Raw genomic sequence first — 19,464 nt, 5'->3', positions numbered from 1 at the left:
AAGGATAGCTAATGTAAATATTTAAAGACCTGCACAGGAAAAACAATGTCCAGCAGAGCATGAGTATGAGTTTCATAGCAATATTTTCTTTAATAGTAATATAAAACAAGGATCACAACTTAGTTTTTTCCTTTGACAATGTTTGTTTTATTAGTATTTTAAAACCACACCCTCTTTAATATATTATGACTTTAGTAACAAAGAACAACTTACAATTCACGCAGATATCAGTTACTTCTTTCTTACTCTCTCTATATAAATTTCTTTTGTCGCAATTTCACAAAAGATTCATGAAACAGATATTCGGAACCCACACGCTGACATACAATGTACTGCATAGAGAAGAGGGACACCGTAAACATTCAATGCATTATAAAAATATCTTAAAAATATATTTGCATAGCGTACATTCTTTGGCTTTATTCAGGAACTGTCCATTTTAAGCAGTAGTTGTGTATATATTAAAAATAAATTTTAAAAATGGAGTGTGCGATTGTGAACTTGCAAGCATAAAAAAGTGGGTCAGAGTTTTACCTCCAGAAAATATGCAGGAATAAAGCTTCCTATACTCTGTATAATACATAACATAAATATAAAATGTTTTTGGAGGAGGATTGTAACCTTATATATTGCCTTTATGATTAATACAATGAGTTATAGATTAATCTAATAAGGCAGTTATGCACAGGACTATTTCTGGTCCTCAGAATTTGGGCTAATATCCTGATCATGTCATCAGAAACTTTGCCAAAGTGAGCAAGATCTCTGTGATGGTTTAATTAATCAGTACAATCTCCCACTGTTGGCTTAACCTCTCGTCACTTTCCGGCATAATCACCACATGCTCCTTGTCATAGCTTTGGCCACCTGCAATTACATTTTTAAAAAATGGTAAGAAAAAGAAAAAATAATCAACTACATTAGCTTCCAAGTCCCCTGTTCATACCTTTGACATCAATGACCATTCCGGGAAAAGTAATGCTGCTGAGTCGTCCTCTCATCTGGGCCATCCAAGTCTGTGAAGGCTGCCGGGTCTCGCTCCATAACACCAACTTGGCTGCCGGCTCAATAGTGCCCATTACTTGAAGGCTCATGGTCGGGGAAAGCTACACACGACCGCAAAACATTGGTGAAAGTCTACTCTGTGCTGTATGTGTGTGTCTAACACAACCTCATTATGTTATTCATAAAACATTACTTCAAGTGGTATGTTGAAGTTACTACCTTGTTTTTTATGAATCCATCCTGATAGAACCATATGTCACTCAAGGGCTCCACCTCTGGTGTGACCACCACCCGTCCAGATTTCATTTCCTCCACCCCACCCTGGATGGACATGTAGTGCTGGCTGTCTGCATTACGGATACGGAAAAAGTGGCGCTTCTGCAAAACATCACAACATTCGACTCTAAATACACGGACAAGACACTTTTTTTCGTCAGTAAAAAACAAACAAAAAAAAAAAACACTTTTTGGTAAAACCAAGTTCAGAACTTCCTTTCACATTTTTCTGTGGAAATTAACTAAAATTCTGTCATCAGCACATGTCCAAGTGTGATAGTCAAGAAGTTAGATGAGTGTAACTATCGCGTGTGGACAAACCTGTCGGACTGGGTACATGGAGCCAACAGTCTGCACAGAGCTGAATTTGGGCCAGTTAGTAATTTCGATCGGTTCTAAAAGGAACTGGCGCCCCCTATAGTGGCTGAATTCACACAGCACCCAGCTGGGAAAGAAAAACAGATCCAAGTGTTGTGATCAGATAATGGATGTTAGTTAATGTATGTTAAAAATACATTTAAAAGAAAAACGTTGATCCAGCCCAGTTTTTCTTTTTAAAGATTAAGCTTCCATTGAAGTATGTGTGGATTAAGGCCAAAAGGTACGAGACAATATTTTTAAATATACTGCACACATGAAACAAACAAAACTGGCTTTGCCTCAAAACAGGGGTAACCAAAGTTTCTTTTTTTTTTTTAGTTTTTTTTTCTCTATTGACTTGCCACATATACCAATAGTGAAAAGAAATGTTGGATACGATCACAGTTGTTTTGTCAAAATGAATCAATGTTACAACATAACTACCCATTCATCCATTTTCTGAGCCGATTATCCTCACAAGGGTCGCGGGAGTGCTGGAGCCGGGCCCAGCTGTCAACGGGCAGGCAGCGGGGTACACCCTGAATTGGTTGCCAGCCAATCGCAGGGCACACAGAGACAGACAAACAGTTGCACTCACAATCATGCCTAGGGGCAATTTAGAGTGTCCAATGAAGGTTGCATGTTTTTTGGGATGTGGGAAGGAACCAGAGTGCCTGGAGAAAATCCATGCAGGCACAGGGAGAATATGCAAACTCCACACAGGCGGGCTGGGATTTGAACCCCGCTCCTCGGAACTGTGAGGCCAATGCTCAGCAGATGCTCCACCGTGCCGCCCTCAACTTAACTAAATATTTCAAATTCTTTTTTAACAGAGAGAAATTTAACAACTTGTAAATAAATGTGAATGTCGCGAGATATCTGACTTGCTTTATAATTAAAAAAAACACACTTTAATTTGGCTGTACCAAAACATAAAATAAGTAGGTTAAAAAAAAGAAAAGAAAAAGTAAACACTACTGACAACTTTTTGCTTTGGTACTGAGATCGATTTAGATGTTTTTTTTTTTTTTAAATGCATATACAGCAACTGCAAAAATTGTTTGGTTGGTTTGATAAACAGGTGAAGTAAGCTGTGCATACGACTCCCTTCCACAATCACATACACAGAAACTTACAAGCCACTGTTGACTCTGATTGAGAGAATGTGGTCATTGAACCCCTCCGCCACCATGCTGACAAGCTCAGAGTCTGTTGTGATCTCTCTTCCCTCGAGACCTTCCTGTCCAAACAAAGAGATGGAGGGAACCGAGAAGCTCTGCACACAGAGAAAGATGGCGCTGAAGACCCAGACAAGAAAGGATCAAATAAATGCTGGAGTATAGTTTTTCCCCACCATTGGCACAGCCTTGACGGAGCGGATGAAGGTGCTCGGCGTGCAGCCCATGCTTATTAATGAGCTATAGCCTCCTTCTGATAAGACATACATGGTCCCTGTGAAGTCCTTATTCTCATAGAGAACCCAGCTGAAAAATAGTTGATGATTGTCATTTTTGAAGCCACGGATTTTTTTGCACATACAGTAGAGATGTGTTTAAGAGAGAAGAAGAGAGAGAAAAAGAATTGAAGAGGCAAGTGTGAAGGACCAGGAAGTGGAAATGATTAGTAAAGGGGAAGTCAGAAAGGCACTACAAAGGATGAAAAAATGGAAAGACAGTTGGTCCTGATGACATACCGGTGGAGGTATGGAAGCAATTTGGAGAGATAGCTGTGGAGTTTTTGACCAACTTATTCAACAGAACACTAGCGGGCGAAAATATGCCTGAAGAATGGAGGAAAAGTGTTCTAGTTCCCATTTATAAGAAAAAAGGCGATGTTCAGAGCTGTGGGAATTATAGAGAAATAAAGTTGATGAGACACACAATGAAGTTATGGGAAAGAGTAGTGGAGGCTAGACTCAGGGCAGAAGTAAGTATCTGCGAGCAACAGTATGGTTTCATGCCTAGAAAGAGTACCACAGATGCATTATTTGCCTTGAGGATGCTAGTGGAAAAGTCCAGAGAAGGTCAGAAGGAGCTACATTGTGTCTTTGTGGATCTAGAGAAAGACTATGACAGAGTACCAAGAGAGGAACTGTGGTACTGCATGCGTCAGTCTGGTGTGGCAGAGAAGTATGTTAAAATAGTACAGGACATGTATGATGGCAGCAGAACAATGGTGAGGTGTGCCTTAGGTGTGACAGAAGAATTTAAGGTGGAGGTGGGACTGCATCAGGGATCAGCTCTGAGCCCCTTCCTGTTTGCAGTGGTAATGGATAGGCTGACAGATGAGATTAGACTGGAATCCCCTTGGACCATGATGTTCGCAGATGATATTGTGATATGCAGTGAAAGCAGGGAGCATGCAGAGGAACAATTAGAAAGATGGAGACATGCACTGGAAAGGAGAGGAATGAAGATTAGCCGAAGTAAAACAGAATATATGTGCGGGAATGAGAAAAGTGGAGGGGGAAGAGTGAGGCTACAGGGGGATGAGATAGCGAGGGTGGACGACTTCAAATATTTGGGGTCAACAATCCAGAGCAATGGAGAGTGTGGTAAGGAAGTGAAGAAACAGGTCTAAGCAGGTTGGAACAGCTGGCGAAAGGTGTCTGGTGTGTTGTGTGACAGAAGAGTCTCTGCAAGGATGAAGGGCAAAGTTTACAAAACAGTGGTGAGGCCGGCCATGATGTACGGATTAGAGACGGTGGCACTGAAGAAACAACAGGAAGCAGAACTGGAGGTACCAGAAAAGAAGATGTTGAGGTTCTCGCTTGGAGTGAGCAGGTTGGATAGGATTAGAAATAAGATCATTAGAGGGACAGCCAAAGTTGGATGTTTTGGAGATAAGATTCGAGATAGCAGACTTCGATGGTTTGGACATGTTCAGAGGCGAGCGAGTGAATATATTGGTGGAAGGGTGCTGAGGATGGAGCTGCCAGGCAAAAGAGCGAGAGGAAGAACAAAGAGAAGTTTTATGGATGTGGTGAGGGAAAACATGAGGGCAGTTGGGGTTAGAGAGGAAGATGCAGAAGATAGGCTAAGATAGAAAAAGATGACACATGTGGCGACCCCTAACGGGACAAGCCGAAAGGAAAAGAAGAAGAAGTAGAGATGTGTTTAAAATCTCTCACCTTCGTCCAACAATCCTGCAAGACTTGATCTGGAATTCTTCAGTTACAGCATCCTGCTTATAGTTGAAAATAAGGCACATTCCCTTGTATTCTGGCTCCGAGTACAACAGTATCTGAGAAAGGCAAATCCAGATGCAGGAAACGTTGCTGGATTAAAAACATGTATAGTATCAGATTTGACGACGTTTGGATGCACAGGCTCAGTAAATCCTGTTTGCAAACTAGGGTGGTTCGTAACTAGGAGACAAAAATTAAGCAAAAATACTATAATAATGATGACAACAACAACAACAAAAAAAAAAAACGTTCAAGAATTCTCTACTGAAAGATTAACCCTGTATCTTATTCTGTCTGTAGTTTTCCAATTCCATATTTGTTGTTCAGGAACTGTCATTAAATTAATTGATAGAGGTGTATTGAATGGTCTCATCACGCTTTGTGTCATCATCAAAAGTAAAAAAAAAATACACAAATATAATTTTGTGTTGTTTTTTCTGGTCAAGAAGCCATTCAAACACAAGTTGAACTGCTAAAATCCTCACCTCATTCCTAGTCCTGTTACCATCAGTCGGAGCCTAAAAGCCAACCAAATAAAATGAACATTCATTACGGTCCTGCACAACACTTACAAAATAATAATAATAATAATAATCATTTTCAGCTTCTCTGTGGCCTCACCAAACGAACCGGCTGCACAGAACAAATCCGAGTGTCACGGGAACCCCAGTCGGCACAGTTACTATAGAAGCCTTTCTCCAAGATGTACTGGTTACCAGAAAAGTCCACGTGGGAGTACGCCACCCACCTGGTAGGTGGCAAGTCAACAGATTTTTTTAAATGATTCTTTTATAGTAGTTCAACAACACGAGTAGAATACTTTTACTCTCGACTTACACGCCACTGAATACTTGGATGGAGCGGGTGTGAGTCTTGTAGTCAAACAGCTCAACATCCGGAATGGCTTCAGTCACCTCGAAGGTGTTCTCTTCTTGGGCGGGAGCACCTTCCTCCTCCTCCTCTGGCTGCTCGAACATCACCATTAAGGGTTCGCTCAAGTCCTAGGGAATCATACGATGAGCATTATCAAATCTATTGTGTTCCCCTGCCATTTGCGGGGCAAGAGCAACCGATCCCCGCTGCCATTACTGAAAACCTGCGAGCAATTGATGAAGATGTAGCGCGATCACAGCGTTCAACCGCCTCCCTCTCCACATCAGTGAGTGAAACTCCACTCACTTTTCTCTTTTCTAAATACAATAAATCATTGTATATTCAATTCGCACTCCTTGGTCTTTCCTACCTACCCCCCACCCTACCTTTTTCCTACCTACCCCCCACCCTGCGTATGCTGATATTAAGTCATAGGTATGTTGCGGTTCCATTCAATTTCAGTTTCATGTAATAAAACACATCAAAAAATGTCTACGTGCATCGCTGTTGTTATGCTTTGGTTTTATTTGAGCATGTTTCCAATGACTTTTGAAATTAGATAAAAGTTTAGTTAGCCCCTGCTTGTTGCAGACTTAATTTCATATTCACAGTGAAATAAATATTTTGCTCCTATATGCTCTGTCACTCACAATACTTCATACAACGCTACAGAAAGCCAATACTTCAGTGAAATGTTTCAATTTATTATACATTACAAAGTAAGTGTTTATTTAAACTTTACAATTACCAATAGGTATTTAAAATTGTTTAAATACACATTAAAATATAATGCGGCATATGGCATCAAAAATACATATTTCAAAACTAGCAAAATTTAGACTCAAATATTAGTGTATTTGTATTTCTTACTGAATCGAATTCAGAGCATTCAAATCAATATGAAATCAAGTCACAATGCAACCCTAAAGCCCCACTGTCATGAAATGCATGATTTTGAGCATGTTATTCATGAAAATAAGACAGCTGGAATGGACCCATCCGTTTTTTCACCACAAAGCATGATTTTGACGTATATGGCTTTTTGTAACTCCCGTCATGAAAATCCTCTGGAGGGATTTGCTTTGGAGAGGAAGCAGGATGTGACGTTAACAGCAGAAGCACACTCAGGCAGTCTCGTGTGTTTATACTAGTTTTACTTGCGGGAAGGTAGCTCTTTATTCCTTCATGTTAGCCAAAATGCCAGATCGCTGTATTGCTGGATATTGTTTGAACACTCGGGAGGATGGAATTACTCTTCATGCTTGTGGATTCCAAATGACAGGTAGGTGTGTATAGAGCTACAAAAAAATAAACAATAGCTGGGGTGGGGGAACATAATCCTCTCAAAACGTCACAAAAGATCTGCGTACGTAAATCAGGTGTGCTCGATGTGTCGATGTGCCCATCGTGGACAGCTTTGTCGGTGGTGCCGCGGACGGCTAAGGCCAGGGTGGCTCATACATACTGTCTGGGAGTCTGTTGTTAGTTCTCCGTGTTCCGCATATCATCTAAATATGGCTTGAAACAAAAGGGTAATATTGCCCCAGTCACGTCACTTGATTGTGAGATGTTCTCTTCTTCACAAAGAGATTCTGTGTCAGAAAGGGGGTTGGAAAAATCCAAAAATCTCTGTTGTTCCTCTCCCATAGCAGGTGCCACTACGTGTTTTCAATGGTGAATGTCCCAGTGTAACATCTGCTGATGACGTTGCAGGCAATATGGCAACTTTGCGCATGGATGACATGCTCCCCGCTCTTATTTATTTTTTGAATCAATATTGAAGTGAATAATGTTAGATGTATTTTTCATTACAATATATATTTTAGAATGTTCATAGCAATGAAAGTGGGGCTAAAGACAAGACACAAGGTTCTTAAAGAGCTTGCAAATAAGCAAATGCCAAACTGACAACAGTTTGATCGAGGCCGACATCTTAAATACAGTATATAGCCATGGAAAAAAAATACATTGGCATCAATGGCACCTTAAAGACTAATTAAGATACATTCATTACATGTTAAAACTCAAATAAATAGTACAGAAATGAACATCCCTTTCAACTTACAGCTTGTAGGACCCTAACGGAGCGTAGCTCGGAGTTTGAGCCTCCCCAAACTCTCCAGTCGTGGTATTCGCCCTCCTCCAGCAGGTACTGGTGCCCTCGAAAGCCCTCCTTCTCATAGCCCACCCAGCTATATCAACACACACGCACACACACGTTAAAAATTTATTTAAATGTACTGTGATGATGATGATAATTATTGATTTCCAATATGAGGCCCGCAAACATTTCCCAGCAGCACTCACATTCCTCCGTGCACTTTGAGGGAGCCCACGCTGTACATGAATGCCCCCTGCTGCCTGTCGATTCTGGTCATGAAATCTTTCATGTTCGTGGTGATGATCCTCGATTTGCCACTGAAGTACGACCTTTCGTAAATCTCAATCTGCAGACAAATAGTTGAAAGGTTCTAGCAAACGGACCCCATAGGATTTAGACTCCATCTTTAAGTTAAGGTTCTGTAAATTCTGAGGCTTTTATTCGTGTTGCTGGTGGATTTGACCTTCTTTTCTTTCTTTTCTAAGCGTCCTTTTTTATGCCATTTCTCATTTAACTTTGAGAGTTTAAAGAGAAATTCCATAGATGTGAAAGACTTTTTATTAATATGCCAAGGTGAAATATACTGGTGTTTGATCAGCATATTTGTAGACCTCATAAACTCATATTTCATTGTATAGCTTCTACTTCTAAAAATAGAAAACAACTGGTTACAATGCATATTCAATTCCTAATCTAAACAAAACAAAAATATGGAGCATATTTCCTACAGAAAGTGCTAATGCTAATTTTGTTGGTCTGCAACCTATGTTATAGGTTACATATACCTGTATTATATATCGTTTATAGTCATAATAGTACTGATCCCTAGAAATTCATAATGGATGCAGTAGTTGCTGTGTGAGTGCTCTGTTACCTTTGGTTCACTTATATTTTCCACTCTTGGTTCCCCCTTGTGGGAAAAAAAAATAGAATCATAATTAGTACAGAACATAAATCACCATACTTTTTTCAAATATATTCAATTATATATGTACTGTATGTTTCACTTACTACTTTGAGTGGATGCAGCGATCCCACATATGGCTGTTCTGCAGTCCAGGATTCTGGATTTGAATATCCCCCAACCTCCAACACGCGTGGTATGCCCTCGAAGAACGGCTTTTCAAATACGAGCCACCTGTGCAAAAATCAAACACGAAGCTAAACTCATCACCGTGCCGACGCATTACTTGCCTTCGGCCCGTTGCCAATACTCACAGCCCAGCTTTAATGATGATGGAGTTAGCCTTGATGGGGAATCCAAAAATTCTAGCGTCATCTGATGTATCTCTGAAGATGACCTTCTTGCCCTCAGCATTCTCCTCTGGGAAGAGACTGATTTCAGGGACACTGTAGTCCTGCGGAGTGAGAGATAAAAAGATGAGATTAAGTCAATCACATGCAGCATTAACCTCTTCCTCAAAACAAAAAAAAACAGAAACTCCTCACTGTAAAGGATTTGGTATTTTGGGTGCAAATCAATAGTCTTAATTACAAAGATAATGTGCCTGCTATAATTTCACCCCCCTCCATTATTTCAGTTCACGAAATGCCACTTTCAGTTCCTCAGTTGACCCATGGAGAACTCTTCACCACTAGAGGTCAGTACTTCCTACACATTCGCACCCAAAGACACATTCTACACACGATTACTCCACTATTTCTCATTTGCTAAAACCTGTTTGTATGAATGAAATGCTCATTACCTAGAACCCATTTAATGAACTTGTCACCCTTTTGTTAGAACATTAAGCACTTTTTACCCAGTTAGACCCAACTTGCAAACATATTCTGACCCACTGAAACACATTTTGAACTCTGACAATGTAGTATTGAATGAAACTTTACAATTAACAGGGACAGAGGCAGAGTAAGATGTGGCGAAGGAGGAAGAGGACAGGGAGCATATATAATATCAAGAACATTAATTTCATATTAAATATGTGCAACTGGAATAGAGCAATGTATTGCATATTAAGGTTTAACAAGTTCATTGTAAATTAGAATCCCAAAATAAACTTACAATTGTGACTAAAAGTAAAGAAAAATTAACTAACATAGTTGAGTGCTTTTTTTGGTTTAATTCTACATACCAATATGGAAAATAGTTTTTTTTTTGTTGTTGTTGCTTCTTTGAATCAATATATCAAGTATTGACATGTTATCAATAAATGTAGTAATGACCCTCACTGAAAAGTTCCACAATAAAACATCATTGTGACTTCATGCTCCATGCATTGGGTCACTATTTTATCTCATGAATGTATATATTTTTTTTTAATAAAGGAATGGTCATTTGCAGTCATCAATCTGTCAATGATGACAGAATATATTATCAGTTCAACTATTCATCAACACAAAACAGAAAGGGCCACATGTCTCTTCCTCTTACCCTCACTGCTCTTCGAACAGAACCAATGATGAACCTCCTGGCTGGTTTGGTTTTGCTTTGTTCCTCATTTGTTTCTTCATTCTGTTCGTCTTTCTGCTCTTCGGTGACTTTCTGTCCGTTAACCTGGTGCTCCCCCTCCTCCTCTGTTTGCTGAAAAGGGCAGGTGAGCTCGATATCTCCCTCATCAAGGGCAATCTTCTCTCCTTTAAAGTTGCGCTTCTCATAGAGCACCCATCTAAAGAGGAGGGGGTGCCTGTCAGCTTCATCTGTGAATTCTGGACCCTACTTGATCGAGCAGAATAGACCTTCAGAGGTTACTTTAGTTTATCTGTGTGAACAATCTTCGCAAACGTTATGCACTACCAGTGTCTGTTTCTAGTTTTCATGTGGGTGTGTTAACTATTTAAGGCATGTGGATGTCGCCAGCAAAGTGCAAAAAAAAAAAAAAACAAACCCTATTCTACCACAATTTGAGCACACCCAGAAATAAGGGTTTATTTAGAGAAAAATAACTACATAACTCAAAATTGCCTTTGCCGATGTCCATTTTAACAGAAAAAATGACATGGCATGAGGAAAAGAGGTAAAACTAGATATATACCTCAGTGGTATTTCTTTACACGTATCATGTTAAGAAGTAATTCTATTTCAAAGCGTCGTTTGGTCTTATTTTGAAGATTAATTTGTTGGCCTACAAATCAGTTTGTTTGCATCGCTTATTCGCAGCCATTGGAAAGGAAAAGAATGCTGGAGACAATGACTGGGTAGTCCACATCTTCGACATACCCTCCTCTGACCACCCGGATGGAGATAGTCTCCTGCAGCTCCCAAGACGTGGCGTCAACTACGTCACTGCGGAGCTCGATCCGCTGGCCGCACATCCCGGGCCGGTCAAAAATGTACATCTGCACAAATAAATAAATAAATAAATAAATAAATAAAAAAGCCAAGTACAATCACAGTTTTTCTACTTTTGTGTTCAGAGGATGAAATTTGTCAAAACAAATATGGCTACACTTAAAATCACAAACATCACAAAATAATTTGTTTCAAGTGCCAGTGGAGGAAGATTTTTTTTCAACTTGCAAGTAAAAAAAAAAAAGTTATTGTCTAAAAACAAAAGTTTTTGCGTGATAGTGCTTATTTTAAGTGTAATATGATTACTTTTTACTAGAAATAATTTCATTTCTCGGTAGGATTTTGCTGTGTAGCTATTAAAACGTGGAATACCCAACTTTTCCCTTATCCAACCTAAATCTATGACTGAGTTGGTATTGTTTTTTTTATTTTTGTTCAATTATAAAACAATGCTGTGGATAATTGTAAGAATTCCTTAAAATGTCCAAAATAGAACCAATGTCCCAGTAAAAATAAATGTTCCCATACTTTCCTTTTGTAAATCAAATAAAATAAGCCATCAAAGTATACACTAAAGTGATGTTTTAAAACGAGGATTGTTCTGATTTTAAATTTGATTAGACTTTGCAGAGGCAATGCTGCTGCTGCTGAGATAAGTTATTTTGGAAAAAAATAAGTTCCAGGATACTTTGAAGTAGACTAAATACTTTTTAAAGAAAAGCTTATATCTACTGCATAACTATATAATACCTTGCCTCATTGGGCCCCACAAATTAAAACTACTGTAGTGATATGGATTAAAAATCTTCATCACATCACATTTCTCCCACATTTTCTCCCACTTAGTCCCTGACTCCTTGCTTCTTCTTTGCCTGAGCCAAATACCCACAGGAGAACAAAATACACAGAAGTTTCGATTCACGGTAGAAACTTTTTTAGAGTGATGGCAATAAATGGTTGCAGCTCAATTTCAAAATGTTAGTGAAAGCAGATTTCGTCACAGAATGTGAAGGGACTCACCTTTCCGGGGCGAGGGTTGAGCTTTCCATGTTCCTTCTCTTTCGTGAGCTATGGACAAAAACACACGTGCTTCTTAAAACACATTTAAACATGGTAATTTTAAGGGTGACGAAGTTCAGAAAGGTAGGGTGGGGCAAGAACGTTTTATGATTTAAAAGCAAATAAAAAAATTTTACAATGAATCCTGAAGTGCTCCAACAGGCTGCGCAAGGAGACCAAGATGGGGGAAATGTGCTCAAATTTAAATGTACAAGTTAAAAGACATGCAGGAGCATTCCGTACCATATGCAGACGCTCTGACACCCATGTAGAGTCCATTACACTAGTATACCCAGGCCCAATTTAATGCAGGGCTATGTGCTACACTTGTGTTTTGGCTTTGCTGTTATTTATGTGTAGTGAAAGAAAGGAGGTATCACCCTATTGGAAATACTTCAAAGCTATCTGCTTTAAAAGTGCATTTTTTCCCCCTCTGCGATCATATCTTTTTGAGAGACAAGTATTCATTAACCTGTACCTGTTTAACCTGATGTCTCAGTGTCATGCCAACTGATAATGAGTCAATGTTCAATGGTAACACACTGAAACCACAATGAATGAATGAAGTCACTGTACATTTGCACATTTCATTATTGACATGCTGTCCCTTATACGTCCGTGGAATGTTTGGATCCATCTAACGTGGTTGCTTGTTAACACTAATAGTAATGTGCATTTTCGCAGGTATCACTCAACTTATTTTGTATGAGTTCAACAGGAAACACCGCTTGATTTGAATTATGCAGAAACCCAGTGAATATGTTGCTTAACTTGAATTTTTATCTGACAGAATTATCTCTCTCTGTCACATTTGACTGACAGTGTATCAAGCATTAAACATCATTATTTAGTTTCCCTATTGTGGAATATGATGTAATGTATATGATATGCCATAACTATTGGGCAACAGGTATCAATCCCCAATAAATAATTCAACCAAGATAATAAAAGTGGCTTTCTTGCTGCATATATGAAAACAAATTCTTCCCTTTTCAATGCTGCTTATCCTCATTTGGGTCACGGGTGAGCTGAAGCCTATCACAGCTGAATTTGGGCTCAAGGCGGGGTACACCCTGGACTAGTTTGCAAGTCACAAATAACCAGTTACACTCACACCTAAAGACAATTTAGAGTCTTTAATTAACATTACACGCATATTTTTTTGAATGTGGAACGAATTCAGAGTACAAGGAGAGAAAACCATAGCAAACTTTGAATCGCTAACCTCAAAACTGTGAGGCACGTGCGAATCATTATGGACAACGCATACAAAACAAATGAAATAATACAAAATAGAGAATATAGTATTATTACTTGTAAATATTGCTTGACCTACATAAGGACAAATGGAACATTTGACGCATTCATAAAATAAAAAACAAATTGAAAAGTTCAAAAGTGCTTTACTGTCTTTGAGATGCCTGGCATTGTTGAAATTACAGCTGTGATAAATCAAAGTGTTGCACGTGTGCCACCAGTGTTCTGTGGGCTCCCACTCCTGGTGGGTGGGCAAAAGAATAATTGGATTAAATGTTCATAAACAGCATCATGTAACTGTGTGATCAATGTTTTTTTTCTCCCCATCCATTTTCTGAGCCACTTATCCTCATGAAGGTCACGGGAGTGCTGGAGCCTATCCCAGCTGTCATTGGGCAAGATCCAGGGTACACCCTGAATTGGGTTTCAGCCAATCGCAGGGCACATGGAGACAAACATTCGCTATCACAATCACACCAATTGGCAATTTAGAGTCTCCAATTTCCGCATGTTTTAGGAGGAGATAACTCGCGCAGGCACAGGAAGAACATGCAAACTCCACACAGGCGGGGGCTGGGATTTGAACCCCGGATCTCAGAACTGTGAGGACAAAGCTCTGACCAGTTGCTCCAATTTGTATATATTTATGCAAAGTCTTCCTGTTCCCAGTGGCCAGCAGACATATTAAATATACTTTTCATGAATAAAACCGCTCTCATTTTGAATATATATATATATATATATAAATAAGAGAGAGAGATCCATCCATTTTCTTAGCCGCTTATCCTCACAAGGGTTGCGGGGAGTGCTGGAGCCAATCCCAGCTGTCAACGGGCAGGAGGAGGGGTACACCCTGAACTTGTTGCCAGCCAATCCCAGGGCACATAGAGACAAACAGCCGCACTCACAATCACACCTGGGAGCAATTTAGAGTGTCCAATTAATTTTGCATGTTTGGAGAAAACAGGCAGGTCCAGGAATGAACCTCAGAATTGTGAGGCCAACGCTTTCCAGCTGAGCCACCATGCCGCTGTTTGTCTCTATGTGCCCTGCGATTGGCTGGCGATCAGTTCAGGGTGTACCTCGCCTCCTGCCCATTGACTGCTGGGATAGGCTACAGCAGTTCAGTGAGCCTTGTGAGGATAAGTGGCTAAGAAAATGGATGGATGGATGGATATATATTCCTTCAATAATAATAGTACAAAAAATCCTTCCAAAATCCGCTTGCCTCTTGAATGTTATTGTAATACAGCTGTACAGTGTAGTTGTGTAATGCAACCTTTTGCCCATATGCAAGCTACAGTATGTTTCCATGAAAAACTGAGAAATTTCCTTCTGGGCAAGTAAAAAAAATAAATAAATAAAACAACTCATGTGTAAGCAGAATGTGCAATGGCAGCATAACTAGATGTTAACATTTATTAACTGTACATGTGAAATGCAAACAAGTGATCCCTTTTGTCAGACGTCTAGTCAACTTTATCAAATATTATAGAGAGTCAAACAAACACAAAAGGTGAGGTGTGGCCTCATTGTCATCGGCACAGATAGCTGAAATGGGTGTGAGGAAAACATTGCAGACAGGAAGAAAAAAAAAAAAGCCGTGTGCCTTCATGTCAGCTGTGTCACTGATGGTTTAAATGCATGAAGACGTTTGTGGAACGTAATCTTCGAAAAGCTTTGACAAGCTGCAATATCAGTCATGACACAACACGTATACGTACTTTGCGCTTCCCGCTTTCCCAGTGTGCCCCACTTTTCCTCAGTACACAAAGGAGGAGGAGTAAGCTATAAATCACATCCTTGTTTATTCCTACTATACAGGAGCATACAAAGGTATTGCTTACAACTCCAGGGCTTGGTGACAATGTTCATTTGAGTTCATCCAAAAGGGAAATCAAATCTCTTTGAGCCAGTTAAGTTATTCCACACCAAATTCAGCCGGACATGCTTTGAGAGACTTGGCGCTGGAACAGGAACAGAGCCTTACCCAAACTGTTCACACAAATATAAACTTTAAAGATTTGAAGTGGAACTAAATCTCACAAATTAATTTATCTAACTTTGTAATGGAAGTTTAAAAAAAAAGGTATGAAAAGGAAATCTTGATTCAACATTCAGAGAAAACTGGTCAAACAAACTATTTTTTTTAATCCTTTAATAATAAATTGTGCGGGCTGCCCCTGGAATAATAAATTCTATTATGTTCAAATTACAAACCAGTGCTGTAGTTAAAAGGTGGAGCTAGACTGTGGATCTAAGAATAGGTAGAACATGATATGTGCAAAAACTAAATCTGCTTGCAAATAATGTGTCAGGTAAAGAAGACGTTACGTTGATTTTGTTTTCATTAAGTGGGAAGTTGGCCTGCAACAATCAAAAGGCAGGCCAAATTGGGGTTCATATGTTCAAATCCCACTATTGTGTTCTGAATTGAACGGTACAGGTTGGCGGTTTTCTTGGATGTTTGTCCAAACAGTTTATGTACAGAGTATAACATGACTTCATAATGTGTTTGTTTTTTTCCCTGAATCTAAATATTTGAATACACGAATGACACCCACACACAGCATTGCTGTCATGCCTTTGAAGTATGTCACTAAATAGCTCAACAAACTTGATCAAACACATTTGTCTGTGGGTGGTTGCCACTAATCATCTTCCAAGTTAATGAAAGCCATTAAAATACTTTGTGTTTTTGCAACAGATGGGACACTCTCCCTTCCTTTCACACCTCTGTCCTCTAGTACCTTAGCTGTGAAATATTTCTTTCATTTCTTAATGTTTTGTATTCTGCAGATAGGCCCAAACTTATGTTTCTTCCATTTTATCTTTGGAGCTTCATAATGCAACAATTATCCCACAATAAACTGCAGCCACTCTTCAGATGCAGATGTTGTTTGCGCAACTTGTGCAAACATTGTTCTAAAACTACCAGTGACAGCTGTACACTGTCCCTAGTAAGACCGACAGACCGAGCAGAATCTGGCACTCCTTTGGCACAAATGAAATATTAAAAGTCTGATCAAAGAATCTGGTTTTGCCACTTTAGAATAGTCTTCCAACCCGTGCCCAGGGGTTTCTCACAATCACTATTTGCATTCACAATGTAAGATGATTTAATATTTGACTGGCTCCATGAAGAGTGCAAGCTAAGAGAAAATGTGTGTGTGTGTGAGAGAAAGAGAGAGAGAGACAGAGAGAGAGAGAGAGAAAGAGAGAGAGAGAGAGAGAGAGAAAAAACATTTGAGGAAGATGCCTAACAACTTGCATGCAATAACTCGTGAAAACAAGTTTTTATGCACACGCCTTTTCTTTCCTCTTGTCATGTTCAACAATATTTTTTTCACTCCACTGCATGAAATAGAAAATCTACTTGCCATAACATTATCTTAGATGCACAACAGTAGTTATTTAATATATATAATATATTTAATAACGCATTCAGCATAATTGGAATTGGGACTTTATTATGTGGCTGAATGGTACATGTTGGAGTGCGACTTAGGTGGGTAAGTGTTTGCACTCACAATCCACAGAAGACGTCACCTTGCTCGACTGCTCTAAAGTCAACCTATTGTTATTTTTGCAAAGGATGAGGTATGCAGCACAGACCTGATCAAAATGTACTGTGTTGATGACACAATAACAAAATGTTACTGCCTGTCAGTGTACATTCTTTTGACGTGGTCCGGAAACAACCACTATTTAGCCTTTGTCTCGGGATTCAATGTCTTTACATTTTCCATCTACTGTAAATTACAAATCATGCAACGAGGTCAGTGAGTTAGCGTCTCAACCAAACAGGAATGGGTAACTGTGAATAGATTGTAATACTCACGTATGCATCAGGAAAGGCTCTGTATTTTACATTCCTCTCTGGTTCAGTTTTATGGACTTGAGACCCTTTGAGCAGGTTGTTGTTGATCAGCAAATTCTGTTGGCCTCCTGGTGAAATTGCATCATGACTGAAGCTCCTCTGCAGAACAGGGGTACTAAGTGTACTTGTGCCAATCCCCTGGCTCACTGTCTGGCCAAACTTCGAGTAGGAGGACTCTGTGGTAGGGAACAGACGGTGATTCTCCAAAGAACCGGTGGGGCTGAGAAGGCGAGAGGGGCTGCTACTGGAGGCCGACGAGGTGATGCTTTGCAGGGGGGGAAGACTCTTGCGAGTACTGAGGTCATCAGATCCTGTTGAGAAGCTTGACGAGGAGGGCGAAGAGTTCAAGAGAAAAGATAAACGTTCAAAGCGAGATGATGAGTCTGTCGTGGTGGTGACTTCGCTGTGCTCCTTTAGAATATTGGAAGAGCCGAAATCTGGTAGCGAACCGGTGCGGAACACCGAGCGATGTAACTTGCTGTTTTCCTGCGTTTGATCCAAGGAGGAGCCCCTGTAACTTCCAAAGATGACACTGTTTTCCAGACGGGAGTTTGTGGGTGACTGCTGTGCTCCGTTTCCATTGAGCGATTTGTGCTCCTCTGAAGAATCAGAGGATTTCCTCATGAGAATCCTGTTGGTCGCAGATGCCCTCAGGGGCATGTCTCTTGCTCCAGGCTGTTCCTGCTGGTAATTGGTAAAAAAATAAATGGAACAATAATAAACAACTCATTGACAATCAATCAATAATCAACTTTATAATCTGTCTCGTTACAACCAACTGAACTGAATCGTAATCCGTTTATGCTTGTACATTTTCTGCACTGTTTGAAATTATGTCTTGTTTATAAATAAAGGGATGGAAATAAAAGATTTGTAAATTATCAACAAATGAATTAGGAAAACTGTTAGTTTCCAAAGAAATTTTAACAGTGCATTATTATGTGTAAGCTCTAGATATGATAATGAAATAAACTGAGGTGAATAACATACAATAGTCCTTACACCCAATATAAAAATGTAATACCTTCTTCATTAACTCCATGGGCGAGCGGGTGTCTCTGACGATGTTTCTCTTCAGGCCCAGATCAGCAGGTAGTGTGTAAACTCCATTTTGAGTCTCAGCAGTGCTCGCCTCCATCCTACTTGTAGGACTCATGACGCCAGATGTGATGGAGCTGGGGGCGTCTTCAACAATAGGGGGCAAGGCGGAGACGGGAGCCGGGGGCAGCCCGCGTACACCTAGGCTTCTCGGCCTTAAAGAGGGCCCCATGTTCTTCAGGGTATCCTTCAGGTTGTCCATCTCGAATTGGTTGCCGTCTAGGTCAGGGGAGGCCGGGGGCGAGGAAGCGGGAGCCGCTGGGTCGTCGAGCTCCACGAGCGTGGCCTTGAATACGCCAGTGAAACAGGATGTGTCCGTGTCGTCTGAAACAGAGGGCGGTTATGAGTGCCAGCATGACTTAATTCTCTCTGCCTCTCCCTCCCACCAGCCCTCTCTTTCAGCTGCAGGTGCAGCAGACACCTCCCAAAAAAGCTCCTCCCAACTAACCTGTTGGCGATCTTCCCAGCTCGCTTGTGGTGTTATAGCTGTATGAGGTGGCCTCGGGGAGAAAAGAGGTGGAGTAGGTGCTAGTGGACGTGTCAAACAGTCTGTAACTCTGACTATCAGAAAATATCGGCTCCTCTTTTGGCACAAATCTAGATGCACCATCGAATGAATTTGTCCAGCTATATTCTGTGCCAAGAGTCGTTCCATTTGACTCCATCCCGCTGAAATCCACAGTGTCCTGTTTGGTCGCACTGTCAGTCGGATGCACCAGGGATACTTTACGGAATCGGTATCTTGATTCATCCAGTTTATTTGGAGGTGAATTTTTCATGGAGAGGGTGGTGCTCAGGCTGCTAAAGCCTGAATTCATTTTGACATCTGAGACTTGGTCAGCGTCTATCTTGGGATGGTTTGCATTAAAAGCTTCAGAAGCTGCTGTTGGAGACCTGGAAGAAACAATGGAAAAAAAAAAGTGAAAAATTAATTTGATTAATGTATTTATAGTATCTCCTACAATAAATGTTCCTCATGAATAGTTCGTGTTACAAACAAATGCGTGCACTTTCATGGGTATGAGTGAGCTGAAATGTTAGCTGGACGTTTTGAAAAGGCTTGTCAACATATTTGGCATGTCATACAGTTTGAAGGAGTTCCGCAGTCAAAAACTTTG

The 19,464-nt window shown here is 40.2% G+C and overlaps 1 protein-coding gene across 1 annotated transcript in view; it reads right to left on the bottom strand.

The window, feature by feature from the left end:
• Window positions 1-141: 141 nt before the first annotated feature.
• Window positions 142-19,464, bottom strand: part of LOC133498354 (uncharacterized) — a 39,645-nt gene continuing 20,322 nt past the window's right edge. The window contains exons 5-25 of the mRNA XM_061815103.1: window positions 18,795-19,240; window positions 18,273-18,670; window positions 17,210-17,932; window positions 12,073-12,120; window positions 10,981-11,099; window positions 10,195-10,429; window positions 9,021-9,160; window positions 8,814-8,940; window positions 8,677-8,712; window positions 8,009-8,148; window positions 7,767-7,893; window positions 5,666-5,829; window positions 5,450-5,576; window positions 5,314-5,346; window positions 4,772-4,884; window positions 2,996-3,125; window positions 2,778-2,917; window positions 1,603-1,726; window positions 1,225-1,383; window positions 947-1,106; window positions 142-867 (exon numbers count right to left, since the gene is read on the bottom strand). Of these exons, the coding sequence (XP_061671087.1) occupies window positions 776-867; window positions 947-1,106; window positions 1,225-1,383; window positions 1,603-1,726; window positions 2,778-2,917; window positions 2,996-3,125; window positions 4,772-4,884; window positions 5,314-5,346; window positions 5,450-5,576; window positions 5,666-5,829; window positions 7,767-7,893; window positions 8,009-8,148; window positions 8,677-8,712; window positions 8,814-8,940; window positions 9,021-9,160; window positions 10,195-10,429; window positions 10,981-11,099; window positions 12,073-12,120; window positions 17,210-17,932; window positions 18,273-18,670; window positions 18,795-19,240 (3,781 nt within the window). The 3' untranslated portion in view covers window positions 142-775. The remainder of the gene's footprint in view (window positions 868-946; window positions 1,107-1,224; window positions 1,384-1,602; window positions 1,727-2,777; window positions 2,918-2,995; window positions 3,126-4,771; window positions 4,885-5,313; window positions 5,347-5,449; window positions 5,577-5,665; window positions 5,830-7,766; window positions 7,894-8,008; window positions 8,149-8,676; window positions 8,713-8,813; window positions 8,941-9,020; window positions 9,161-10,194; window positions 10,430-10,980; window positions 11,100-12,072; window positions 12,121-17,209; window positions 17,933-18,272; window positions 18,671-18,794; window positions 19,241-19,464) is intronic.

Source organism: Syngnathoides biaculeatus, chromosome 1, assembly GCF_019802595.1.
Source record: "Syngnathoides biaculeatus isolate LvHL_M chromosome 1, ASM1980259v1, whole genome shotgun sequence".
In the NCBI taxonomy this organism is placed as follows: Eukaryota; Metazoa; Chordata; class Actinopteri; order Syngnathiformes; family Syngnathidae; genus Syngnathoides; species Syngnathoides biaculeatus.
This window is presented reverse-complemented; position numbering and strand designations above follow the sequence as displayed.